This window comes from Larus michahellis, chromosome 21 (assembly GCF_964199755.1).
Source record: "Larus michahellis chromosome 21, bLarMic1.1, whole genome shotgun sequence".
Lineage (NCBI taxonomy): Eukaryota > Metazoa > Chordata > Aves > Charadriiformes > Laridae > Larus > Larus michahellis.
Genome location: NC_133916.1, coordinates 5,968,900 through 5,996,208, shown reverse-complemented (window position 1 = coordinate 5,996,208; position 27,309 = coordinate 5,968,900). Strand labels below are relative to the sequence as shown.

General features: G+C 52.9%; 1 protein-coding gene across 1 annotated transcript in view; it reads right to left on the bottom strand.

The window, feature by feature from the left end:
• The window catches only part of CR1 (complement C3b/C4b receptor 1 (Knops blood group)), a 35,296-nt gene that overhangs the window by 5,165 nt on the left and 2,822 nt on the right, over nt 1–27,309 (bottom strand). Inside the window, 45 exon segments of the mRNA XM_074564186.1 lie at nt 551–730; nt 1,468–1,553; nt 2,103–2,199; nt 2,451–2,642; nt 2,874–3,056; nt 4,008–4,190; nt 5,663–5,857; nt 6,090–6,181; nt 6,322–6,421; nt 6,597–6,788; nt 7,397–7,579; nt 7,754–7,936; nt 8,088–8,270; nt 9,312–9,494; nt 9,783–9,977; nt 10,524–10,609; nt 10,776–10,875; nt 11,041–11,232; nt 11,337–11,516; nt 11,866–12,060; nt 12,908–12,993; nt 13,331–13,430; nt 13,682–13,873; nt 14,151–14,375; nt 14,659–14,841; nt 15,036–15,215; nt 15,332–15,514; nt 16,148–16,330; nt 16,525–16,704; nt 16,821–17,003; nt 17,713–17,866; nt 17,929–17,985; nt 18,199–18,251; nt 18,377–18,442; nt 19,755–20,082; nt 20,420–20,531; nt 22,740–22,926; nt 23,034–23,075; nt 23,318–23,341; nt 23,736–23,942; nt 24,516–24,601; nt 24,934–25,027; nt 25,164–25,355; nt 25,915–26,097; nt 26,525–26,716. Of these exon segments, the coding sequence (XP_074420287.1) occupies nt 551–730; nt 1,468–1,553; nt 2,103–2,199; nt 2,451–2,642; nt 2,874–3,056; nt 4,008–4,190; nt 5,663–5,857; nt 6,090–6,181; nt 6,322–6,421; nt 6,597–6,788; nt 7,397–7,579; nt 7,754–7,936; nt 8,088–8,270; nt 9,312–9,494; nt 9,783–9,977; nt 10,524–10,609; nt 10,776–10,875; nt 11,041–11,232; nt 11,337–11,516; nt 11,866–12,060; nt 12,908–12,993; nt 13,331–13,430; nt 13,682–13,873; nt 14,151–14,375; nt 14,659–14,841; nt 15,036–15,215; nt 15,332–15,514; nt 16,148–16,330; nt 16,525–16,704; nt 16,821–17,003; nt 17,713–17,866; nt 17,929–17,985; nt 18,199–18,251; nt 18,377–18,442; nt 19,755–20,082; nt 20,420–20,531; nt 22,740–22,926; nt 23,034–23,075; nt 23,318–23,341; nt 23,736–23,942; nt 24,516–24,601; nt 24,934–25,027; nt 25,164–25,355; nt 25,915–26,097; nt 26,525–26,716 (6,852 nt within the window).

Genomic DNA, 27,309 nt, shown 5'->3' with positions numbered 1-27,309 from the left:
AACCCTCTTCACTGCAAAAAGTGGGACAGGTTGGGAGGAAGAGTTAGCATTTAGTAAATCTTGCCTTTATAATGAACCTACCTGGCTTCATTGTGGTATCAGGATGATGATAATGTTCTGCCACTCCATCTAGAGACAGCATTAAGAGTTTAAAATACATATTTGGTTGAGCAAACACAATGCACAAATTTACCTTCATTTTTCATCATCCTGCCTTTATATTTCCAGCAAAAATTTCACTCCTCTCTGGTAGTGTCCTGCCATGATGCTACCAAATTTCTCACTTTCGGGAACTGAAAAGTACATGGATTATGGATTGCAACAAGCAAGGTGAGAAAAACGCAAATCATGCTTATACTTACAGCATTACCCAAAACCTGGCTCATCTCCTGTGTGAGAAGAGGGGCATAAATAAAAGCAACAATTTCTGGTTTCTCCTTAAAGTAGTTGGAGCAAACAGGAAAAATAAAGCCACTTTTGGCTTCAGTGATGGGTAGGAGCCGTCGGGGAGGAATCTGCAACGCTAACGAGTCAGAGCGCTGACACTTACCCTGCTCACAGATGGGCACGGGTGGCTTCCATGTCCTGTCAGCTTGGCACTGGGCTGTGCCGTGGCCTCGCAAGGTGAAGCCTTCGTGGCACTTAAAGCTGACAGTATCCTTGTATGTGTAGCGATATTTGAGAACAAATACACTCCCATTCTGGATCTGTGGGACTGGACATACCACCTCTGCAAAATAAATTCATTATCTCAAAGAGGGAGCCATAGGTATGCTGTAATCGCTGCATATCTAAGGTCCATTCTTAACGTGCCACTGCTCAGAGAAGTTTCGCAGGTAGCACTTGGAGACTCACAGAAGAATAATTTCAAGAATTGAGGGCTTTTTAGTTCCTTTAGGTACCCTAGGGTTACCACATTATTGTATGTATAAATATAGTTTTGTGCCTGTAACCAGAATAATGCAAATACATTCCAATAAATACATTAAATGGTGTAGAATTCCATAAGCGCTGCCAGTTGTTCTCACGACTGCGTTACTATGCCAAGCTCATGCCTTCCAAAGCAATTCCATTTGGAGGAATGATGAATTGCAATGCTCAACCCCTGCAAAACAACCTTGTGGTTTGGATAACAGTACAGTATTTGGAAGATCCCAGTTCAGTTTTACTCAATATCCCACTCTCCTACTGCAAGACACATTTCTTCCTTAATTTATTATTTATGTTTGTGAAACAAAAGGGACAAATCCCTGCAGGCATCTCACAACTTCATTCTACGTAACTCTGAAAGATAAAAAGCTAGCATGTGGAAGGTTTTTAGAAGAAACCAAACGAGTAAGCAAACCAGAACAATCCTAGAGGAATATTATGTTTAAAAAGTCTTAGTCCTCAAGGTTCTATTTATTTTAAGGAAATGCCACTTTTTAATTTTAAGGACTTAATTTGGCAATTCTGTGACCTACTTACTCCGACACACGGGAAGAGCACCACTCCATGCGACATCTGCTCCAAAAACCTCACACCGCCTATGAGACTGCCCAACCAGTCGGTGCCTGGAGTTACACGGAAAGAAATACCAGTTGATACCAGGATTTCGCACTCCCACTCTGAGACTGCCCCCAGAGGTTTCCTTCTGCAGCCTCCTGATTCCGGCTGGTCCCTGAGGTGTTTCTGTTGGTTTGACACATGGGGACGAAGGACACCAAGTTCCTCCTTCCCAGATCCAAGAGGAACAGCAATGATCCAATTGCTGTGGATTAGATTGGTCAGGTGCTAACTGAGGGCTCAGATCCAAGTGATGTCCAAGCTGGTGGAGCCTCCTCGCAGCACAGGCTCACTTGCGCTCCCAGCTCCTGCTGGGTGCCCGTCTGAGAAGGCAGCCTGAAACTGAAGCTTGCAAAGTAATATATTGAGCACAGGCAGGGAACAATGAGAGATGTTTCTCCCACAGCCGGCAACTGTGGCATAACTGGAACTAAAATACAAATTCTGGCTTGCTCTGGGAGAACAGCAGAGCAGAGGAGGGGGCTCAGAGCCTTCACTATAAGTTGCCCAACACTGAGCTCAGAAAATTAAGTCAGGAAAGGCAACGTGGGACTCACCCTTCGTCACACATGTAGCTCATGGTTGACCCAAAAAGGAGATCTATCAGAATAACTCTGCCATTCTTTGGTGCTTCTGGGTATTTACACTGTTTCCCTGGGAAAGAACAAGGCTGAGTTTACACTCCTCTCTCGCAGTTTTGTAATGCGCTACGAGAAGCTATCTTAAGGATCTGTCCACATTCAGGCACCAATAAAGATGTGATTTTTAAAAGGCCAATAGCTGCCCAAACTATGTGACTAGTGAAGCCATGTATGAATCATTTTTTAAAGAATTGTTTTAAGAAACCCACAAATGTAGCTTAGACAATTTTCAACAACCAACACCAAACTGATGGAGCTATTCACTTTTACAGAACGCTAGCGCTTCAGACCACGTGTGGTTTTTGAGGCATGTCAGAGTTGGGGACATTCCAGGGTGTCTCATATATCCTGGCCGGCAGCTGTATCGCACGGTGTCCCCAACAGGAAACTCCGTCAGATTTTTGAATTCCTCAGTTAACTGAGCAAAGGTTAAGTTTGGAGGGGCTCCACAGCCACCTATCAGGAAAGAAAACACAGGGACAAATAGGGAGATCAAAACCACAAAGTCATTTTGAAATGTGTATTGAGTATGCATAGATAAAAGTTTACAAGCAAAAGAGAAAACAAAGGGGAAGGAGTGAAGGACTCAAATTTTGGAAAGAGTAAAGGAAAGGATGCATCCTACAGGCTTTCAATGGCAGAAATTCCCAGACTATCCCTAACTCCCACCTTGGAACCCCAGTGTACCTGCACACCGAGGGAGAGGGAGGCTCCAGTTTCCAGAGTCGGTGCAGTAAATGGATGCCTCTCCCAGGAGGCTGTAGCCAGGGTCACAGCTGTAATTTACAACCATCCCAGTAGTGAAAACTTCCAAGTCCTGGCTGTTGTGATTCCCTTTGTCAATGTTTGGAGGTGAAGGACATTGCAGCACTAAAGAGAGAAGACAAAACAGAATGAAAAAAGGGCATGCAGAGGGTAACATGCAGGAAGGATGGACGCATAAAGATGAACACAGCATTCCGCGTGTGCTGGAAGGACGCTTAGACCCGAGGGTGTCACTGGACATGCCGTCGCCCCTCCCCACGTGCCAGTTCTGGGGGTTGGAGCTTTGCCGGCTCCAGGATGAGCCGAGCACGGGAGGGATGCTCGGCCAGCCCCGGGTGGCCGGGGACCGTGGCAGCAGCCGTCCCCACCTGCGCAGCGCGGGTACGGGAGGCTCCAGTTCCCCGAGGCCGTGCAGGAGACAGAGGGGTCTCCGAGGAGGGAGAAGCCGGGCTGGCAGCTGTAGCTCACGGACATGCCGCTGGTGAAGTTTGCCCCAAGCTCGGCGCTGTGTGTGGCGTGGGCGATGACGGGAGGAGGAGGACAAGGCAGCACTAACGGGGCAGGAGCAAAGAACGGTGTTTTAGTGATTTTGCCAAGGGAGGAGCACGTCTAACACAGCAAAAGACCATCAAACCTGACGTGACACGAGGGAGGCGGAGAGCAGCACCTCAGCGCAAGGATGGCCCTAAGCATCCTCTTTCTCCACGCCGCTGTGCCCCACTCACCTGGCTCGCAAGTGGGGAGAGCGGGTGACCAGCGGCCATCGGGCTGGCACTTGACTTCTGGGCTGCCCCACAGCACGTGGCCCGGGCGGCACTGGAAGGTGACGTTGGCCCCGGGCCGGTATACAGCGCTCCGTCCTTCATCCACATCTCCATTCTGGATGTCGGGGCTTGTGCAGGTGATCTCTGGAAGGGAAAAGCAGCGGATGGGCTGGGGAAGCGGCTGCCAGAGCTGGGGGTTCCCCTGTTGTTTTTGTGAGGTCAAAGTTTGGGGAGGGCCATGCAATCACGATGGTCTCCCTTTCCACTGTGGGTACCGGCATTCCCAGCTCACCTTCACACCGAGGGTAAGGGATGCTCCAGGTTCCATTGACCGTACAGTATAGAGTTGTTTTTCCGATAAGAGAATAGCCGGGGTCACAGCTGTAATTTACAGACTTTCCAGGGGTGAAGATCTTCACATCCTCGCCATCGTGCTGGCCATGGGCAATCGCTGACGGGGAGGGACAGAGCTGTCCTGCAGGGAAGGAAATCTTCAGTGAGAACAGGATGGGCTTTGTGATTTTCTGCTTTGTTTTCCCATTTAGCTCTAGAGAACTGAGTCTCTCCGGGTAAAAGTGTGTGGATTTTCAATTTTCTCCCCTTCCTTCCTTCCTTCCTTCCTTCCTTCCTTCCTTCCTTCCTTCCTTCCTTCCTTCCTTCCTTCCTTCCTTCCTTCCTTCCTTCCTCCTGTACTCTCTTTGTATCACTGCCATACCCAGAAGTGATAGAGGCAGGTGAACACACCTTCACACCGAGGGGCAGGGATGCTCCAGGCTCCAGAAGAAGTACAATTAAGCTGTGCCTCTCCGACAAGAACGTAGCCAGGATCGCAGGCGTAGCTCACGGACATGCCACTGATGAAAACTGCCGTGGCTTGGCCACTGTGCTTTCCATTGGCAATGGCTGGGGGGTCAGAGCACTGCGACACTGGGGGAAAAGGGCAAAACCATGCTCACGTCAGTACTGACAAAAAGGAGGAATATGGAAAAATGGGTGACTTGGTGCAAAGGAACATTGCAGCTGAGCTGCCAGCCTGTAAGAGACGGGGATGTCTGAGGCCGGTGTCCCTCAGCTGCTACTCACTGCCAGGGTCAATCCAGATATTTCCACTATCTGGACTTGGGAGCATTTATTTCTGAGGTCTCATCCCCAGTGAATGTCAAAGGGCTCTTGCAGCAGGAGCACCAGCCCCTCCTGCCTTGTGAATGGCCGCTGCTTTGCAGATCATCCCTGTGTGCAGCCTGCCCCGGACGCAGCCTCACCAGAGGGGACGGACACCTCAGAGCCCTACCTGCACACCGCGGGGACGGGGATGGACACCCCCCACTGCAGAGCCTTACCTCCACACCATGGGGACAGGGATGGAGACCCTGCACTGCAGAGCCCTACCTCCGCACCACGGGGATGGACACCCCACACTACAGAGCCCTACCTCTGCACCATGGGGACGGACACCCTGCACTACAGAGCCCTACCTCTGCACCATGGGGACGGAGATGGACACCTCGCGATGCAGAGCCCTACCTCTGCACCATGGGGACGGACACCCTGCACTACAGAGCCCTACCTCTGCACCATGGGGACAGACACAGACACCCTGCACTGCAGAGCCCTACCTCTGCACCATGGGGACAGGGACAGACACTGAACACCGCAGAGCCCTACCTCCGCACCATGGGGACGGACACGGACACCCCGCACCACAGAGCCCTACCTCCGCACCATGGGGACGGACCCCCCACACTGCAGAGCCCTACCTCCACACCATGGGGACAGGGACGGACACTGAACACCGCAGAGCCCTACCTCCGCACCATGGGGACGGACACGGACACCCTGCACTGCAGAGCCCTACCTTCGCACCATGGGGACGGACACGGACACCCCGCACCACAGAGCCCTATGTCCGCACCATGGGGACGGACACCCCACACCACAGAGCCCTACCTCCGCACCGTGGCGGCGGCCCGCTCCACACGCCGTGCTCCCCGTCCATCGTGGTGCAGAAGATGGAGGGCTCTCCAGCCAGCGGGTGGCCAGGGTTGCAGGTGTAGGTGACCACGTCCGCGTAGGAGAAGGTGTCCGTCGAGTGCCCGCTGTGTCTCCCGTGGGGGATGTCTGGAGGCGGATCGCAGATGATACCTGTGGGCACGTACGAGGTGGTTTTAGCATCAGTGTTTTGCAGCGGCACGCGGGTTCTGCAGGACACACACGGTTCCCAGGAAGGGAACTGACGGGGATGGACCCATCTCAGTGGTGATGCTCTCTGTCTTTGCCTTGGAAGACCTTTCCCAAGGAGAGCACTGATCTGAATTTCTCTGTGCTGTGTTTGGTTTCTTCTCAGTCTGTTCAGCTCCTGCCACAATGTACTTACTCTGGCAGACGGGAACATCACTGCTCCACGTCACTCGCCTCCCAGAGCCTGAAGTGACACAGTGCCGCTGGGATGCTCCAACCAGCCTGTACCTGGGGTAAAATAAAGTCACTCCTGTCACTATAGGACTGTTTTTGGAGGTCGCATGTCCCACAACCCACTGGGTGGCAGGGAGAGCAGAAGCATTGCTGGTTCCATCTCCACGAGGAGAAGGAGCTTGGCTGGGACTCACCCTTCGTTGCAGGTGTAATTCACTGCTGACCCGAAGAAGAGATCTGTGATAACGATAACTCTGCCGTTCTCTGGTTCTCCTGGATGATCACACCTTCTCCCTGGGCAGAAGAAGACCTGGTTTTAAGCTTCTTTAACTCAGTGCCATAGGAAAATGGACACTAATTCTGGGAGTCTGCCCAAACCCCATGGAGAAAGGAACTGAAAGGGAGAAACCACAAGGCTTCAGTTGTCACACGACGATTTAAACAAACTAGAAGCATCTGCAAAACATACGTTTGCAAAACTCCTGGGCTTCAGACCACGTTTGATTTTCAAGGCACGTAATAGTTGGTGATATCTGGGGATGTTTCAGGTATCCAGGCCGACAAGTGTACTTCACAGTCTTCCCAACAGGAAACTCAGTCTGATTTTTAAACTCGTCGTTTAGCTCAGCAAACAGCAGCGTTGTCGGTGTCCTGCAGCCAGCTGCCAGGAAACAAAACGCACATAGGGAATACGTGCTGGCTGTGAAACACAGGTGAAGAGAAACAAGTGCATGGGCAGGCACTCTTACAAGTCTCAGGAGTATTAATCTCTTCTACGAATTCTGACATTTGTGCACATAAATTAACATTTAGCATGTAAGGACACATGTGCCCAATTTATATGTTCTTTAAAAAATGTAATGAAACACCCTCCCCCCTAAAAAACCGAAACAGTTTAGCCAGTTCGGTGTTTCCACTCTGCACATCCTACAACACTGCGCTGCCACCGCACAGCGTGTCATCTTTGGGCTGTAGAGTGCAGGAATCTGCAATTTCAGAAATTAGAACACCCCATATTGTCTCCTTGTGGGAAACCACGGGCTTTAGCAATGCCGCTACCGGTTATTCCTGGTGCCACAAAATGAACACAGCATCCCGCGTGTGCTGGAAGGACGCTTAGACCCGAGGGTGTCACTGGACATGCCGTCGCCCCTCCCCACGTGCCAGTTCTGGGGGTTGGAGCTTTGCCGGCTCCAGGATGAGCCGAGCACGGGAGGGATGCTCAACCAGCCCCGGGTGGCCGGGGACTGAGGCAGCAGCTGTCCCCACCTGCGCAGCGCGGGTACGGGAGGCTCCAGTTCCCCGAGGCCGTGCAGGAGACAGAGGGGTCTCCGAGGAGGGAGAAGCCGGGCTGGCAGCTGTAGCTCACGGACATGCCGCTGGTGAAGTTTGCCCCGAGCTCGGCGCTGTGCGTGGCGTGGGCGATGACGGGAGGAGGAGGACAAGGCAGCACTAACGGGGCAGGAGCAAAGAACGGTGTTTTAGTGATTTTGCCAAGGGAGGAGCACGTCTAACACAGCAAAAGACCGTCAAACCTGACGTGACACGAGGGAGGCGGAGAGCAGCACCTCAGCGCAAGGATGGCCCTAAGCATCCTCTTTCTCCACGCCGCTGTGCCCCACTCACCTGGCTCGCAAGTGGGGAGAGCGGGTGACCAGCGGCCATCGGGCTGGCACTTGACTTCTGGGCTGCCCCACAGCACGTGGCCCGGGCGGCACTGGAAGGTGACGTTGGCCCCGGGCCGGTACACAGCGCTCCGTCCTTCAGCCACATCTCCATTCCGGATGTCGGGGCTTGTGCAGGTGATCTCTGGAAGGGAAAAGCAGCAGAGGATGGGCTGGGGAAGCGGCTGCCAGAGCTGGGGGTTCCCCCGTTGTTTTTGTGAGGTCAAAATTTGGGGAGGGCCATGCAATCACGATGGTCTCCCTTTTCACTGTGGGTACCGGCATTCCCAGCTCACCTTCACACCGAGGGTAAGGGATGCTCCAGCTTCCAGATGTCAAACAAGAAACCATTGTTTTCCCAGTGAGGACGTACCCAGGGTCACAGTAGTACTTCACTGATGTTCCAGGGAAGAACACTTTCACATCCTTGCTCTCATGCTGGCCATTTTTGATATTTGGAGGGGAAGGACACTGTAGCACTACAAGGAGGGGAAAAAAAGTCATAACTGGAGAAGGGCAGGTCCCAGAACCACCCACTGTAGGGTTAGGCAGCCTTTTCACTTCTCGCTTTCCCATTAACTTTTCCCAAATAGCTAGGGATGGCAATGTATGCATTATGTTTCCATCCTACCCTCACCTATCTTCCAGCCTTTATGGTTTTTTTGAGCTTATTGACATCGAGAATGGTCTCTTCTCAGTATTTAGGCATTTGCAGTGGCTATTTTTCACCTGTGGCCCTAACAGCTTGCTCTGGGCTTTCTGTGGCTGTGTACAAGATCAGACACCAGCCTGGCTCTCTCCCTCTGGATTTATTTAAGGAGATGAAAACCCTACGTAACAGGGGTCTGATTGGGGATTATGAAGATGGGAGGACATTCGCATGTTTTTCCTTTCCCATCCTGGCCAGTGGCCCCTTTACCTCCAAGGTGAGGTGGTTGCCCCCTGCCAGGTGCCCTCACAGTGGGTCAGAAGAAATCAGCTACTACCCACCGCCTCATCGGCACTTACTCTTTTCACAGATGGGGACAGGAGGGTCCCATGTGCCCCCAAACTGGCACTGAGACTCTTGAGAGCCCTTCAAGGCGTAACCAAAATCACATTCAAAGACAATGGTGTCTGTGAGTTTGTACACGGTCTCCAGCCCAGTCGTTCTCCCGTTCTCGATCTCTGGTCTCTTGCAGCCAGTTGCTGGAAGTGAAGAGCACAAGGCGCTGCTGAGACGTGATGCCCAGCCTGGTGCGGAGCGGCACTGACCAGGGGCAGGACCTGCTGCGGAACCTGGCCATCACCGTCATCGGCACGTCAACGTTATTGACTCTTATTCTTACACAAAATATCATTATTTTACTGCTCCTGAGAGTCTGTCCTTACTGGGGGACAGAAAGGGAAATCCACAGAGGCACGTGGAGCTCCTCCTGCCCATGGGACCTTTGGTCTCTACCTCTCACTGGAGATCAGACCGAGAGCCAAGAAGGAAGAAAGTGCCCAGGGAAAGGTAAAAGAAGCCAACACAAACACACCTTCACATCGGGGTCGGGGACGGCTCCACGTTCCGGCGGTGGTGCAGCTAATGGAGGCGTTCCCGATGAGGGAGTAGCCGTCCCTGCAGCTGTACCACACAGCCGAGCCCGGGAGGAAGGTGGCCGAGGGCTGGCCACTGTGGTTCCCGTTGGCGATGCCTGGAGGGGGAGGACACTTCACCTCTGCAACAGAAAAGGAAAGACAGATAAGAAATATGGACAGAGCAAGAGAAAAAATTTTAAAAAATCCAACCTTCAAAAAACATAGGAGGAAGATAATTAGTTCCATTAACCCCTTTGAATAAATATCTGTCATATTAGCTGTCTTCCTATGCAGGTGCAGTCCCCACTGCAGCCGCTGTCATTCCTTCTGCCACTCACAGCCAGCCTCGCCGGCAGGGACAGACACCGAAGAGCCCTACCTCCGCACCATGGGGATGGACACGGACACCCCACACCACAGAGCCCTACCTCCGCACTGCGGCGGCGGCCCGCTCCACACTCCGTGCTCCCCGTCCACCGTGGTGCAGAAGATGGAGGGCTCTCCAGCCAGCGGGTGGCCAGGGTTGCAGGTGTAGGTGACCACGTCTGCGTAGGAGAAGGTGTCCGTCGAGTGCCCGCTGTGTCTCCCGTGGGGGATGTCTGGAGGCGGATCGCAGATGATACCTGTGGGCACGTACGAGGTGGTTTTAGCATCAGTGTTTTGCAGCAGCACCCGGGTTCTGCAGGACACACAAGGTTCCCAGGAAGGGAACCGACGGGGATGGACCCATCTCAGCAGTGATGCTCTCTGGCTACAATGACCCAAATTATCCAGAGACAAACCTTTTATGGAAAAAATCACATGTGGAAAGGAAAACCTGCACCCTCCTGTGAGTGACTTCCTTGCTCTCCTTGTCTGGAGGTGGTGGGACAATTCTTACCTCCCTTTTCATAACCATTGGTGACACATGCAGAGAGAGATGAGTGAGAAATACTCACCCCAGTAATACGGAGTTTAAAATATTAATGGTTTTCCCAGTTTGGATAAATAAAAGACCTTTGGAATAATTTTCAGAAGCATTGTAAACAAAACAAAATTAAAAGAAAAATGGAAGGTTTTACACATACAGTGACTTGAGAAATCTTTGGCAATAAAAATCTTTGTCTTCAAAGATGTGCCACTTTCTCTTGCAAGCCATCTCCAAGGACCTTTTGTTGTGGCCTACTTACGCTGGCAGACAGGAGCATCCCCACTCCACGAGACGTGTGTGCCAGAGACCTCGCATGTTCTCTGGGAGCCTCCAACCAACTTGTACCTGGAGTCACACAGAAGGATTTATTAATTTACATTAAGAGACTTGAGATTTCTTTACAACCCTCGTAAGTGGCAGCCAAGACTTGTGACTGGGGAACTCGGTTCCTTCATGTAAAGCTGAAAACCTGCTTTGCTCTCAGCTGAACTCAGCTAGTCCCAAGACTCACCCCGTCTCACAAGTGTAATTCACTTTGGACCCGAAGAGGAGGTCTGTGAGGACAAGAGCTCTGCCATTCTCCGGATCCCCTGGGTTAGCACATTGTTTTCCTGGAAGGGAACGTGAGCCACCATTACCCTCAGCTGCTCACCCGCGTCCCGCCCAGGGATGCTGACACAGAGAGCGGACTGCGTAAAGAAACCCATAAAGCTTGAAAAATGTGAAAATCCAGCCGAGCCTGACACTTTAGGTTTTTCAGCACTGTCAGGACGTACTTTTACAGAACTCCAATGCTACAGACCACGTCCGATTCCTGAGGCAAGTGATGGCCGGTGGCATCCCCAGGTGCTGGGTGTACCCGGGCCGGCACATGTATTCCACCGTCCTCCCCACGGGAAAGACGGTCAGGTTCCTGTATGGCTCCTTCAGCTCAGCAAACGCCAGGCTGGTGGGTGCGTTGCAGCCAGCTGCCAAGAAAGAGAAGCCAGCCCAGTTGTCAAAAGAGTCAGGAAAAAGCAGGTTTGGGGGAGCAGGGGGGAGTGAACATTCAGAGCACTGTTTGAACACTTGCCCTGCTCGCAGACCGGCACGGGTGGCTCCCAGGTGTTATTGAGTTGGCATTGTACCACTCTGTGCCCGTGTAGAACGTAGCCTGGCTCGCACTCAAAGGTGACAGTGTCCTTGTGTCTGTAGGTTGTCCTAGGAGACACTATTCTCCCATTCTGGACCCGCGGGACAGGACATCTTGCCTCTGGAATAGAAATGCAGGTCCTCAAAACAGGCACTTACGCAGCGTGCAGGGCTGTGCCGCTGCGAAGCCACTTAGGGTTGCAATCCCTTTTAAGACGCAAGTCTGAAAATAATTTTCCCGTAGATGACGCACTGCCCGCATCCGATGATGTCAAGTGTGGAGGGGAGAGAGCCAAGCTGAAAGGTGGGGCTGGGGATGCTGGAGGCAGTGGGCTGGTACAAACAGCCCCTGCAAACCGGCACTCGGGCACGGGGTGCAACTGTCTGGAGGTTTCCCAGTCTTTCCAAATGTGAAGCAGTAGGGTGGGAGGATTGCACCCCGGTGTTTGCCCCCGCACACCCAGCCCTACCTCCGCACCGCGGCGGGGGCCCGCTCCACACGCCGTTTTTCCCGTCCCGGCTGGTGCAGTAGATGGAGGGCTCTCCGTGCAGCGGGTACCCGGGGTCACAAGTGTATGTTACGGATGTGCCGAAGTGGAATTCATCCAGCAGCCTGCCCGTGTGCTTCCCATTGGGAATGTCCGGAGGCGGCTCACAAGGGATACCTGCAGAGGTGCAGAACAGGGCTTCTAAATTCAAGAGCAGCACCAAACACTTGTCCTCGAGATGGAGTAACTGCAATGAAGTGACCTCCTAGCCGAGGCAACTGGATCCCTTCTCCCTGGCCAGCTATTTCTATGACAGTTAGAAAACAGACCAGTAAGACAAACCTCTGTGGAGGAAACACCTACATGCTTTATCTTTTCTGCTGTTTAAGAAATAAAAACCCAAATATTTATTTTGTATCACCTGTGTAAAATCCCGATTTTTCAGCTGCACACAGTGCAAAGGCACGCACAGGCAGAAATTTGAATGTCACCTTAGGTTAATGTGTACCTGGAGAATGTGTAGAATGTTTTAAAATCCCAGAATGTACCAGTAAATGTTTCTTTCTTCATGTGAAACTGTCACCCAGTCAGCGACAATACTCAGTCAGCAGAGAAACACCCAGGTGCAATTGCTGAGGTGCGGCACGGCAGCTCTTTGGGTACGTAACGGTGCCTGGGTCTCTCGGTGTCTAACAACGACAGCCCTTAAGGTGAAGATAATATTTTTCTTTCCTCTTTTCTAAAGGGCTTGTGATGTTAGTCAGAGAGAGGGTACCCACGTACTGCTGAAAAAGCTCCAGCTGAGACTTTGCTTTCTGTAATCTTTGCTTTCTATAATCATTGCTTTGAGATCTTGTACCTTTTCCCAAAACATTTTCCTATGACACCAAAACCTTATGATATTTTTCATGCCCACAGAGCAGAGAAATTCCCCCGTGAAAGCTTTGATTGGAAAGATTTGGCAGTTTCTGCTGGAAAGTATTTACCGAATCCATGCAGAGCCCCGGAGCGGTAAGCTACTTACGCTGACAAGTGGGAATGTCGCCACTCCATGCAACGCGTCCACCAGAAATCTCACACCGCCTGCTGGATTGTCCAATTAACCTGTGCCTGGTGTTAAAAGGATTGAGCGTTCAGCCCAAGTCGTGTCAGTTTGAGTTCCCACCTCCTCCTGAGCGCCTGGGACGGTGCCATCGGCCCTGCTGGCAGCAAAGCTGTGGCCCTGAAGGAGAAGTTCCCTTCCTAGCTCTGCCTGACCAATTTCACGGGATGTACACGTACACATAAGGTAGGGAACACCTTATGCGTTATATAGGTACAGAACTCTACATAGCGGCCTCTGCAGAGAATCCATTTATTGGGAGTGAATGAATAGGAAGCAAAAAGGGAGACTTACCTAACAGATCCCTCCTTGCTCTGCTAAGCAGTAGCCAAACCCAGGACTTACCCCTCTTCACAGCTGTAGACCACTGTTGACCCAAACAGGAGATCTGTTAGGGAAATAATTTTCCCATTCACAGGCTCACCAGGATGACTGCATTTTTTCCCTGGGGAAGGAAAAAACCCTCGTTTTAGGGTTCTGCCTGTACCACTGTACAACAGATGCAACTATTACTCCAGTAATCCATCCCCATTTCCAGTTACCCCCAAAACGGGTTTCAAACAGCATAAGGTTACATGGCTTTACTAGTCACATACTATTTGAACACCAGAATAATGTTAAGGTTTTTGCAGCATGGACAGAACCCAGCACCTATTCCTTCTTGAACAACGGACACCAAATCAAGGAGCTATTCACTTTTACAGAATTCTAGTGCTTCTGACCACACTCCGCTCTCAAGGCATGTAATAGTAGGTGACATTCCTGGGTGTTTAGAGTATCCAGGTCGGCAAGTGTATTTCACAGTCTTCCCAACAGAAAACTCAAGCTCATTTTTATGCTCCTCACTTAGCTCAGCAAAGTGTAACCTTGTAGGAGCACCACAACCACCTATTGAGAAAGAAAACAGACACGAGAATCAGGCAGGACAGGTACAAGTGCAGAAAGAACACTGTTACAAGGAAAGGTGTTTGGTTTGCCTTGCAAAATAGTTTATTTTGAATATAGCCATCATTAAGCAAATACAACATATTTTCCCAAAGGATTCCAGAGGATCAGGTTCTTATTCCCAGGATACACTTAAACCTTCCACTCACTGGGTTTAACCACACTTTTTTAATGGGGTTAGGGGGACATAGGTACCCGCGGCAGCTATGTCACCGTTTACCTGTGGTCTTAGGCCTGTTTGAGAACTCCTGGTAAGGGTAGAGTCTGTCGCAGACAGGAACAGAGGGGTACCAGTTGCCGTCCTCCTGGCAGAGGACTTTAGCACTGCCTTGCAGTCTGTAACCGTCGTGACACTGAAATGTCACCTTTTGCCCAGGAGCGGAGATAAGTCCTTGACCATCAATTAGCCTTCCGTTCTCTATATCTGGGTTCATGCAGACGAACTCTGGAAATGATGGCGTGCCAAAGCGATGTGCAAAAGGAGTTGGAACAAAACAAAACAAAAAGGCCACAGGCTGTTAATATTGCAACAACAAAATCCGTGTGACATCTACATAAACCTCCCCAGCCCCACCTTCCCAATAGAAGGGCTTGAAATTAATTTGTACCATGCAACGCTTTACATGGGATTAGCCTTCTCTGAGGATGTGGTTGCAATGGTCAGGGTCTCCCCTGTCGCAGAGACACACCATGAGCCTCTCGCCCACGGGGACGGAGCACAGACCCACCTTCACAGCGAGGGCCGGGGCGGCTCCAGTTCCCAGATGCCCCACAAAACACAACGGCATTTCCAACCAGGTAGTAGCCGGGATCGCAGCTGTATGTTACAAACATTCCCAGGGTAAAAAATGCTTTGCCCTGACCGTTGTGATATCCATTAGTGATCGCTGGAGGCATGGGGCACGGTCGGACTGCAGGATGGAGACAGAAAGTCTAAGTCAGTGAGAGAACGGCGTGCAAGGGGCCGGGAGTCGGCGTGGAGCTGCGTTGATGGGTTAAAGCCCATGGCGGGAAGGGCTCCCTCCCCCGCAGACGCCGTTCCTGCCTGCAGGGAGCACCCTCTGGGCAGGGCTGCCCTCCGGGAAGCAGCGGGCACCGCACTCACCCCTCTTGCAGATGGGCACCGGCGGGTCCCAGGCTCCCCCCGGCTGGCACCGAGTCTCGTAGCTGTCGTCTGTGGCATACCCGGCGTCACAGTCAAAGTGAAGGGTCTCTCCAGCTTTGTAGGTGCTCTGAGGGTTGTAGACCTTCCCGTTCCGCACCTCGGGTATCTCACATCCGATTGCTGCAGGAAACATGGAAAGCATCCTTTAAACTTCCATGCACGGGCCAGATCCTCCAGCCAGGACACACGGCATCCTTTCTGCCAGCCCCACACCCAGCGGTGCCACAGCCACCCACCTTCGCAGCGGGGCAGGGGCCGGCTCCACAGCCCGCTCTCCGTGCAGCTGATGGTCACGTTCCCGACCAGCTTGTAGCCGTTCTTGCAGCTGTAGTACACGACTGTTCCCCGGGAAAACTTGCTCAGGGACTGCTCGCTGTGCAGCCCATTGGCGATGTTTGGTGGCCGAGGACACATCACCTCTGGAGAGGGAGGGAAAAAGCCCATGAGAGCGTCTGGGAGAGGTGATGCCTGAGAGACAGCTCATCTCAAACCTCCTCCATGTCAGACATGGGGGGAGGCAAAGGGGGAGGGCAGAGGGCTTGCACCCCAGGCACTGCTGGGGCTGTCCTGACAGCCAGCCTTTGGATGCCCCATCTTTCCTCTAAATTTTCTGGACAAAGAAGGTTGACTCAATTCATAAAAATCCGTCCGGTCTGGCCCTGCAGGCTGTGTCAGACCCCATGTCCCTGCCTGGTCCCCAGCCCCGTCACTGGCCAGCTGTCTGTGCTGCCACTGGAGCACCAGGAGGAGGACAGTGGCTCTGGAGACCCCTGTGCACTTGGCCTCACGTTAAGTGACATGCCAGCTCCTGGACAGACACTGGGGGGTCACCAGCGCCCAGCCTCAGCGCTGCACGTGCAGCCACAGGCATAGAAATACCTAGCTCCAGATTCATAGATGTAAGCTCATTCTTTACCTATTATAAAACTGCATACTTCATTAAAGGATAATTTAATCCCTCACTGAAGGGTTCAGTGACAATGGTCAGGGTCTCCCCTGTCCCAGAGACACACCACGAGCCTCTCGCCTGCGGGGACGGAGCACAGACCCACCTTCACAGCGAGGGCCGGGGCGGCTCCAGTTCCCAGACACTCTGCAAAACACAACGGCATTTCCAACCAGGTAGTAGCCGGGATCGCAGCTGTATTTTACAGACATTCCCATGGAAAAAACTGCTTTGCCCTGACCGTTGTGATATCCATTAGTGATCGCTGGAGGCATGGGGCACGGTCGGACTGCAGGATGGAGACAGAAAGTTTAAGTCAGTGAGAGAACGGCGTGCAAGGGGCCGGGAGTCGGCGTGGTGCTGCGTTGATGGGTCAAAGCCCATGGCGGGAAGGGCTCCCTCCCCCGCAGACGCCGTTCCTGCCTGCAGGGAGCACCCTCTGGGCAGGGCTGCCCTCCGGGAAGCAGCGGGCACCGCACTCACCCCTCTCGCAGATGGGCACCGGCGGGTCCCAGGCTCCCCCCGGCTGGCACCGAGTCTCGTAGCTGTCGTCTGTGGCATACCCGGCGTCACAGTCAAAGTGAAGGGTCTCTCCAGCTTTGTAGGTGCTCTGAGGGTTGTAGACCTTCCCGTTCCGCACCTCGGGTATCTCACATCCGATTGCTGCAGGGAACATGGAAAGCATCCTTTAAACTTCCATGCACGGGCCAGATCCTCCAGCCAGGACACACGGCATCCTTTCTGCCAGCCCCACACCCAGCGGTGCCACAGCCACCCACCTTCGCAGCGGGGCAGGGGCCGGCTCCACAGCCCGCTCTCCGTGCAGCTGATGGTCACGTTCCCGACCAGCTTGTAGCCGTTCTTGCAGCTGTAGTACACGACTGTTCCCCGGGAAAACTTGCTCAGGGACTGCTCGCTGTGCAGCCCGTTGGCGATGTTTGGTGGCCGAGGACACATCACCTCTGGAGAGGGAAAAGAAATTGCCCTTTGGGTCAGCTGGGTGCCATTTTTTGTGCTACTAGAGCCGTTTGGGTTAATATCAGGGTAATATCCTGAATTCTGCTCAGCCTTTTTTCCACTTGCTCTGCCAAAGTATTAGTTAACAAGAGGTACAGCAGCACCAAGATTACAATCGCACGGCAGTTGGAGGCAATTGCTAGTGATAAGGACAGTCCCAAGAGGAGAACTGACAGGCGGATCATGGGATTTGGCAGAAGATGCACGTGGACAAGGAAGCAGGAAAAGAAGTGAGAAGTTGTGATTACTTCCCGTTCCAGGAGGAAGGTGAGAACATCCCACATCTGACCAGAAGCAGAATCACAGAAATCCCCATGGGGCAGCAGATCCTGCCATCCCTGCAGCTGGCCCAGGGCTCCTGAGCGTCTGGGGAGGTCACAGCCCCCTGTGACGCAGCAGCTCGGCCCCAGCGTTAACATCTCCCCATCCCTCTCGCAGCCCAAGACAGGGCAGGCTGCGGCCAGCCCCGTCTCCCACCCCAGCTCCTTTCTTCTGCGCTGTTCTCGCCTCTCTGAGAGCCAAGGTGGCAGCACTTTGGTTTGGGAAGAGAAGCGGGAAGGGCAGATGCAGCCCGGCTTTGCTTTCCCACCGAATTTGGGAGGACGCGGGAGGGAGCTTTCACCCGCGGCTGTCACCGCGCGCTGGGACACTTGCCCTTTTTGCACTGTGGCAGAGGTGGGCTCCATCTGAAGTCAGCTCGGCACGTGCTCGTGCGGGACCCCTGCAAGGTGTACCCTGCGTTGCACACGAAGCTCACGGTGTCCCCGATCCTGTAGGAATTGTGAGCAGCGGGCACTCTCTTCCCATGCTGGATGTGTGGGAACGGGCATAGGGCATCTGGAAAAGGGGGAGAAATAAAACCTTGCTCACCTTCACAGCTCTCAAGCTGTTCCTGCCCGCGATGGTGTCCACGCAGCCCGTTGATCCCTGAGCAATGGGATGCGGTGGAGGGTGCAGCTGGGGTGGGCGCCCCTGGGGCTGCAGGACTCCCCCCCGCGCTGCCAGTGGACCCCGCTGCTCCCTTGGCCAGCAAGAACTGGGGGTCCAGGATTTCATGTGGTGAGGTCAAGAGCCTTTCACGGCCTTTCTGCATGGTTCTGACCCCCGGGCTGGGGAGCACGTCCCCTGGGGCCATCCAACCAGGGAAACGTGGGCAGGACCCTCCAGGACCGACTGCGGTGCAGGGCTCTGTGCTGTGGGGGACGCAGCCGGGTGAGAGAGCCGGGCAGGGGGTGCCGTGCCACACTGCCCGTGGCACCGCTGTGACGGTGGGGGATGGACCCGCGCCAGCGAGGACAAAACCTCCGCTGCACCTTACAAGGGACCCGGCTGGGAACCTGCTGGTGCGTGTCCAGGGGTACCTGGGGGCTGTTTGCATTGAACCCTCAGAGAGGGAAAGAGACGGGAGGCAGACATGCAGAGAGGCGGGCGGGCATGCAGATGGCCAGAATCAAAACCGCGAAGAAATAGCTTTTTGCTCACTAGGCAAATATTTGCACTAGATACGGGAATGTAGAAAGAAGGTAAAAGGCCTTTTGCTGGTAATATCCTTTAGGTTACTGAATAAAGGGCCACAGCTCTGTTCCTCTGAGCTGTCGAGGTGCAGCCTGTCCCCACTGCACCCGTCGGCGCAGCCCCGAGGTTTGGCTTTGCTGGCAACGGCAGCTCTGCGGCACCATGCAGCACACGCGAGCAACGGCAGGTACTGCCACAAGGCTGGCGAACCGAATGCACGCACAGCAGCTGAACGCATGGAAAACCAAGTATAACAGAAGAAAGTAGGACTTAACCTTTTTGCAAAGTGTTACCTTCATGATTTTTTTTTTTTTTTTTTTAAAACCCCATAGCCCAACCCTTTGCAGTGACTGATGCTTGGCCCCCAGCCTGCCACTGAGCCCCCGCAGCCAGCTAAGGCAGAAGGATCAGCCTTTGCTCCCTTAAGATGCCAGTGAACAATTAACACGATGGAGGACACAGGCAGAAGTCTTCTCCACACAGTACCAAAACACACCTCAAACCTTGCCGGGGCAGCCAGGCTGCAGCACCTACGCTGGCAAGACGGAGAGGGTTGAACAAAACCATACGCAGAGACGGAGCCGAGTTTCTGTGGGTTTGGGCTACCCGGTCCCAAACAAAAGGGCACCTCGGGCTGCCTGCCAGGCTTTCATGCCCTCTGGGCTTTCAGACTGAACACGTCTTGTTTGTTATTTTACTCTCCTGCCTCATCCCAATGCATTTCTATTTATCACAGCAAGTTTCAACTTGTCAGAGCTCAAACGCAATCTGTTATTGGAACGGGCTCCTCGTCTTACTGCTTTAAGATGCTGTACCCGTAACCGGCGTTACTTTGGCAGTTCAAACACATAGGTCGAGCCCCTTGTTAAGAGAAGCTGGGCAGGTTGTGAAAGACTCTCCATAAGCTCCTGTGGCGAGGCTGTAACTCCCTTTCTCCTGGCTGCTGAAGGGCACGGGGTGGCCCCGGTGCTATCCCAGAGGGTCTTGTTCATTAGCGCAGGAGCTCAGAGGCTCTGTGATGTCAGGGTCCACCTGGGACCAGCACAGGGCTCCTATCTGCCCCCGCAGGGAAAAGCAAAAGGATCAGCGAGGAGAGGAGAGGATCAGCAAGGAGGAGTAGGAGGAGGAGGAGGGCCGTGGGAGGAAGGCCCCAGAGGCGCAGACCGGACGGTCTCCCTTACCTCGAGCCCCAGCTGCGGTGGCCAAGAGCAAAGCCGAGCTGCCCAGGAGGCGGAGGGCGAAGGTGAGCACCATGCTCCGGTCCCCGGCGCAGACTGGGGCAGCCAGGGAGCTGCGGGAAGATATGGGCACCCCAGTTCCCCCCGCTGCCCCCCGCATGCGGAAGGAGCCGCAGCTGCGGGGCTTCCCGGGGCCACGGGACAGGAACCTGTGGGGTCCCCGGCACAGGGCGGGCGCAGCCACCACCCCCAGGAGGCTGCAGGTCCCACATGATGCTTCTGCTGCTACTTTTGGCTCGCGGTGCAGGGGAGGCCGGGCCCCTGGGACCCACTGGCATCCGTGGAAGAGGGGAGGGCACAAACACAGAGGCGCCATTAGCCAAACTGTGCCCTCGGTGGAGAGCATCCTCGGTCAGAAGCAGCCTGGGCTCTGCCCCACGTCCCCAGGCGGTGACAGCAGCTCTTCCCGCGAGCCAGCTCGCCTGCCCGGGTACGGGAAGGGCAGAGCGGGGCATTCCCTCCTCCCGCACACGTGGGACTGGCGGCAGCTGGGGACACGTCTGTCCCTCGGGGCCGTGGGCGCAGCCCAGCCCCACACACCGCCCCGCAGCCGCAGACCCTGACCCTCCCGACCCGACCGCTCCAGCACCCATCCAGGCCGGCCTCACCCCTTGCCGCCGGCTGGGGGAATAAGAACCCACAGACAGGACTTTTTGACGTAGGTGCAGCCGCAGCAGCCTCCAGCTCCCCACGCGGCACAGCAGAGGATGCTTTCTGAGCCTAAAACAAGCAGCAAGACGTGCGTCACACAAGTCTCTTTTATCCCTTTTATTGACAGAGAGCTTCCAATATTTATGTACCCAACATTTATACTTCAGAATTGCACTTGGCTGTTTACACTCGGATTAGAAAGTAAAATTACGTACAACGCAATTACAAACACAGTAGATAAGCTCTCTTCAACAGTAAATTTTGGCGACCGTACCCATAAACTATGTCACAGCATTGCAGCATTCATAATTCCTTCCACTGGGTTGGGGAGAGATCATTTCAAGCTGATCCCCTAAATCGGGTGTTAAATCATTTGGAAAAACCACTCTGGACTATGGGGTAGGACCAATTGTGCTGGGATTTAAATAACAAACCACACGGCCAAGCTACGAAGCTCTACCTTTGTGTTTTTTTTCATCTACGCACTCGCATAGCTTACGGTAAAACATATATAAAAATAACCAACAATCTGCAAGTGCTTGTTCTGTAAGACTGGCTTCCGAAAAGGGTATCTGGCAGTGCCCAAGTGACAGCTGCCCGAGTGAGGAGAGTGCTCTGCTGGGAAGGGAGAACTTTGCGGGTCTGTTTGAAACAAGACTAATGTGTTGATGGAAGTGTCTATTTGCGGTTTTCCCCTCTAATTAGATGCGTGTTCCTGCTTAGCAGGAAAGCACTGGAGAAAACACAGAAACAAGAAGTTTGTAGTAGACACTTTTCGAATACTTCCCGTTCCCAACTGGGCGTCATGAGAAGCTCAGGCAGGTCATTTACCTCTGCGTCAGCCAAAACTCCGAACCTCAAAATCTTGCTTCACCAGCAGCTAAAAGTCCTACTGTCTCAAGCTGGATTCAGGCGCCAGCTGAATACAAGTTTAAATCCAATCACAGTTTTGTTTCCCTTATAAATAGGATTCCCAGGAAACCTTCACATCTTTACTCCATTTTACGAGATGCTACATACCTCTTTAGCTTATTAAACAACACAGCGATGCTGAGTTAGAGCCAAGAGAGGACACCAACACCACAACTGGGCTTTCTATCAGCCAAACCAACCAAGGGCATTTTTCCCCGTGTCTTTGGTTTAGACAAGGCGAGTGAGGCCCCACCACCCGAGCTGTCCTCGTGGCACTGCCAAGGCCAACGCGAGCTGGGGACGGCAACGCCGCCTCACTCACCCCTCTCCTCCCTCGCAAACCGTCCTCACCGCGGCCATGAGAGGTTAGACAGGATGAAAAAGTGCACAAAAGATGTGGGGTTTGTGTCCTGTCCCCCACGGAGGAGTAAATTAAGGCTTGATGTGCGTCTGCGTCTACTTTGGGTGCAGCATCAGGGCACCAGTGGCCAAAAACCCACTTTTTCTCCCCAGCATCACAGCAGCCCCGCGATGTCCCGGAGCTGAGCAGGGACCCGGCCGAAGCAGACTCGCCGTGGGGGTGCACGGCACCACCCGAAAAAGCCTTTTAAGTGCAAATTCACGCAGCGATTCCTTGCATCAGGGTTGCCCCGGGCAGGCAGCATTCAAGCAGAGAAGTGAGAAGGTTCCCATGCAGCAACTTTTTGAGGTTTGGTGGCATCTGCCAAGACACCTGCAAGTTCCGCATTCGTCCCGGACACCACCTGCCCGCGGTCGAGCTCTGCTGCCCCCGAGCGCCCACCAGCTGGGCTCCTGCCAGGGCTGGCAGCCCACGGAGAGCTGCAGCGCTTCCCGAGAAGCGTTGAGTCACGGGAAGGGTGTTTCCGCAAGGCATCCGGAGAAAAAGATGCTGCCAGGGCAGAGACCTTCAGCTGAACTTCAAAACACCTTTTAGCACACACAGGATGAATCAGATCGGTAGTTCTTCAGAATAAGGCCTTTAAATTTTTTTCTCTCTGGTAAAAATTACTGGTGTGTGAGGATTGCTGTGTGCACAACAGCTCAGACTTGCCTTGAAGTAACGGCTACAACTGCGCTTTTACAGGAACGTTTTCAACGCTTTCAGTACCCACAGACAATACCCAACTTATGCATCCTATTTGTACCAAACTTAATTGTTTTGAGTGAATATCACTCACACAAAGACATTCACCGTTAATCCCGTTGGCAGGGGCAGCGCTTTCCACCTCAGGACACTTAAGAAACCCCTGAATCCTGCTCAGGACCAGGCAGAGCACGACCTTAGTGGGGCAGAGAAGCTGAGTGTGCGGAGGTACCTAAAGCGCAGGATTTTCTGGAGCGTACTCTATTGCAGCGCGAAGGTCTTCGGCATCGTTGGGACTTAACATGGGGATAACAGCACTTGGTTTCCGAAGAGCATCCTCCCCCGGGCGGCCGAGAGCCGCCCAGCCCCGTGCACGGGCTGCTGTGTCCAAGGCAAGGCGCAGCTCGAAGCGCGAGTGCTTTGTCATCCGAGGTGGGTGGGTTGCTGCTTTCACGGCCAATTTCACAAGAGGGGAAAAAGCAGAGCACTGGGATCAGCGTGATCAAATCCAACATGTCTACAGGTGCCTCCCCGCTGTGCCCGTTCGCTAACTTAGATGTTCATAACCAGCATCGCCAGGAGGAGGGGGAAGATTCCTACAAGAGACAAATAAGAAGCTGAAGTCTTCACTCCAAACAACATCCTCTCCCTCCCTGGTCCCCTTTACCGCCCCCACCCCCCCTTTTCACAGCATAATCTTAAAGCAACAGAAATATAAATCTGACAACAGACTGTGGTGGAAGGTTTTTAAGCTTATTTCAAGCGGAACACAGGGAAGACAATAACATAAAGATAGACAAGAGAGCGGTACCGGGGTTCAGGAATACGTGTCACTTACCCACAATGATGATGTTCGCTCCACCTGGAAAGGAAGTGAGGAAAAACGTGAAACTGGGCACTCGGCACGGTAATTCATCGAACTACACAACACGCAGCACCTCAGCTCTGAGCCGATGAGCCCGGAAAGACAATTCCGGCAACGCACAGAGCGGGATCCCTGCTCAGCCCAACTCCACGGAGGTTTCCCTGTTAAAGCCCAGCTGTATTTACCAGGATACATTTCCACCCGCCCGCGAGTCTGTGCCGCAACCTAATGATGCTCTTTTGGCACTAGATTTTAACTGAAGCTGTTCCAGGAAGCATGAACGGCTTATTCCTTAGCAGAATTATCTCATTTGAGGATTCATAGAGGAAGGAAAAAATAGGTATTTTGAAGACAGAGAAGAAGCAGCAGGACGGAGACAGGAGAGAGTCACCTCTGCATTCAGGAGCGGGCTTGCTCCAGACTCCCTGGGACTGTTCTCCTGCCGTACACTGAAGAAAGGCGGCTCCAGCAAGGGTGAAGCCATCCTTGCATTTATAAGCCACAACGGAGCCGTAGACAAAGCCGGTACCCTTGGTGCCGTTGTGCATCCCGTTGTCAATCGTGGGGGGCTCTTCACAGACACCCTCTGGGAGCCGTTCTGCAGGAGGAACACAGCAGGAGCGGCTGAGGGCTTCTCCCAGCTGAAAAGGTGAATGGGTGTACGGGGAGGGGGAGGTACAGCCAAACCCCACGCCTCTACCAGCAACAGAAAATCCTTAGAGCTCTCTTGCTCAGTACTGGACCTCAGGTACTGCCCGTTAGCCACAACTCCAGCACCTCACCCACCAAAGTGCCTGATCAGGCTAGAAGAAATGTTTCAGCCATTTCTAGCTTCACATAACACTATACACTGACTTCATTACACCAGCTTTCAGCATTATACTAAACTGAGTGGACCATCTTTCACTGGTAACTGCAAAAAAAAACCAAAAAACTTTCTTCCTGTGACTGTTTTTTTTTCCCCTGTAATTTCTACTCTTCCCTTGCTTCTTCCACTTTGTGAGCATAATTTCTGAATTGTATGAGAATATCACACCTACAGCCTCACAGCATGAGTCGGTATTGAAATAACGAATTTTACAGTTGATTGAATTAAGATACGTGAGTAAGAGCAGCCTGAGCCCACCAGGCCGTTATCTTAATGGCTCTGCGCAGAGATTTTCCCTCTTACTTTTACAGTATGGAGCTGCTGTATCCCAATCGACTCCATTTCCTGACACCACACATTTGGCAGAAGACGAACCCTTTAATTCATACCTAAAGAAAGAGAAGTTGTTTAGTACTTTCCAAAAGACAACCCAGAAAGGGTTCTTCCCTCCCCCCACCACCGCACACAAGCAGAAGTCGTCCCCGCTATGAAACGGCGTCTGGCCACATCAAAGCCACTAAATAAGGGCACTAATAAGAGCCGAACCGAAGCAGTTCGCTGCATTACTGAGCCCACGCGTGTCGCCACATGCTCATCTCACTGGAGACATAACACATGGTTTCACTGGAGATCGCACTGGGAAACCGGGGGGTGGTGGATGTTACTGCCTATGATCCCCGCCTCCTGACCCCCAAGTCGGTCCCGGCAGGAATCCACTCACCCGGAATGACAGGTGAATGTCACAACTGCCTCAAACACGAATTCGTCTGCAACCACGTCCCCGTTCTCTATCGTGGGAGGAGTACAATGCTGTCCTGGAGGAAAAGAAAGCAGCACGGGAATCACTTCAAACCCAGACATGGGCATGACCCAAATTCCAGAGTAACATCTCACGCGTGTACAGACCACCCGCGCAGCCCCTCAAGGCAGGAGAGGAACAGAGATACTCACGTATGCAGAAATCTGGGTCTGCAGACCAAGTTGAAGTACTCAGACAAGTGACAACAGAGGACTTCCCCGTTGCTTCGGTGTAGCCCGGTTTACACTGATACCTCAGCACAGTTCCAGCAGGAGAGCTGTCACCCACAGCCGTCGTTAACTCAGCGAACGGGAAGCGCGGGGCAGGACCGCAGCTGGCTAACACTTGGAGACAAAAGCAGGGTCAGTTACGGAAGAGGACCCAAAGGGTCTGCAATAACGCGAGCAAACCGCATGCTTTGGGCCACACAGCGTTTTAACCTGTCTGAATGTCAGTGTCTGGGATCCAGTTTGCATCCACCCCATTTAGCAAACAGAAGCATGTATCACGGTTTGCTTAACCGGAGGAGAGATGGAGGTTGGGTACCACCTCTGCCTCGGAGATGCTCCATCACTGGCCACCAACCCAACCTGCAGGGCCCCGATTCCGCTCAGCTCAGAAGCCAAACATCCCCAACAGGGCTGGAAGCTGGTGAAGCAAACCCCTCGGGGGTGGGGGAGGGCAGTTTTGTCTCCCCCTTCAGTGCACTTTTGGATTGTTCACAAATAAATAGCTTCAGCTGTACATATCTAGCCGTCCTGCGCTGCCACGCTGAGGACCCAAGCCAGCACGCCCTGCAACGGCACGGCTACCAGTGCACAAGCTTCGGATACTGATCGGCCCAAGAGCTCTTAGACCTCCTTCAGTAGAATTGCTCAAGGAAATAAATTTATTTGTACTCACTTGGGTCACATGTTGGCAGAGGTGGCTTCCAGGTACTGTCTGCTTCACAAGTAACTATGCTACTACCATTCAACACGTGGCCAGGATTACACTCAAAGGTCACTGTATCTTTATATGTGTGCTTAGTGCCAAAGCCGGATACCTTTTTCCCATTTTTCACGTCTGGATTTTCACATTTGACCACTGGAAGTGAAGATCAGACAACGAGAATATTTATTACAAGAGGGAAAAGCCGTGCAGTGACACCAGAGGCATTAGGCGAGAAGGTTACAAAGAAAGCTGCCGTGCTGAGAGGCTGGTCCCCAGCGGGGTGCGAGCGCTCCGTGAACACAGACGGCATTAAGAAACTGCACACGGAGAGCTTCAGGTGTCATCTGCAGGACGCCCTGGGCACAGGCAGGGAGAGGGAGGCTTCCAGGGGGGCTGAAGAGTCCATTACACCAAGCCCTGTCTCTGCCCACCACCTGGGAGATCGCTGCATTAAGCTTTCGGGGAATCATTTTAGACTCAAATCAACCTTCCCATGTTCAGCTGCCCATCAGGAAAGTACAGAACGGGAGAGGGATGAGGAACAAAGTCCAAAGAACGCGGAGATAAAGAAAGCATTTACCTTTGCATTCAGGGGCTGGCCCGCTCCATATTCCATCGAGGTTATTATTCGTCGTACAGTGAATTGCATCATCTCCAATAAGACTAAAACCCTCGTTACAGCTGTAAGTTGCAACCATGCCGTAGACGAAGTCATTGTGCCCATTCATAACCTGCCCATTCTCGATCCCAGGAGGGGGTGAACAGGGAATAACTGCATGGGAAAACAGCAGCAAGAAAATGCAAGAACATTTTCATCAAATATGAAACCAAAGCCTAGCTACTAAAAAAAAACCCCAAAAGCAACCACAGACAAACAAAAGACCAACCCAAACAAAAAATGTAATGACAGCCAAAGAAAAATCTGGGAAGCAGCCCTAAAGCAATCATCTCAACCTAAAGTCTTGAATGCATTTTTAAATTCTGGATGTTTTCCAGGTTTGGGTTGTTTTTTTTTTTTTAAATGGATAAATGGTAAACCAGCAAAACAGCATCTATTGTCCAAGAGGAGACACTGCAGAAGAGGCCCCCTGGAGGCAATACCCATGGTCTCACCGGGCAGTTTGGGACCTTCACCCACCAGTGATGTGATGGCATTTCCCACCTCCGTTATGCTAACAAGGCCGAGGCCAGAATGCCTTTTACGGCAGTAAACCATCTCAACTATCAGCAGCTGGTTGTCAGGCCCATCCCATGGGATGCTAAAAAAGCCCAAATAGCACCAACAAAACTCTTCGACTCCTCGGGAGCCGCTTTTCTCCCAGATCTGAGGACAGAGCATTTAATTCTCATTCCCAGCTCCAGCGA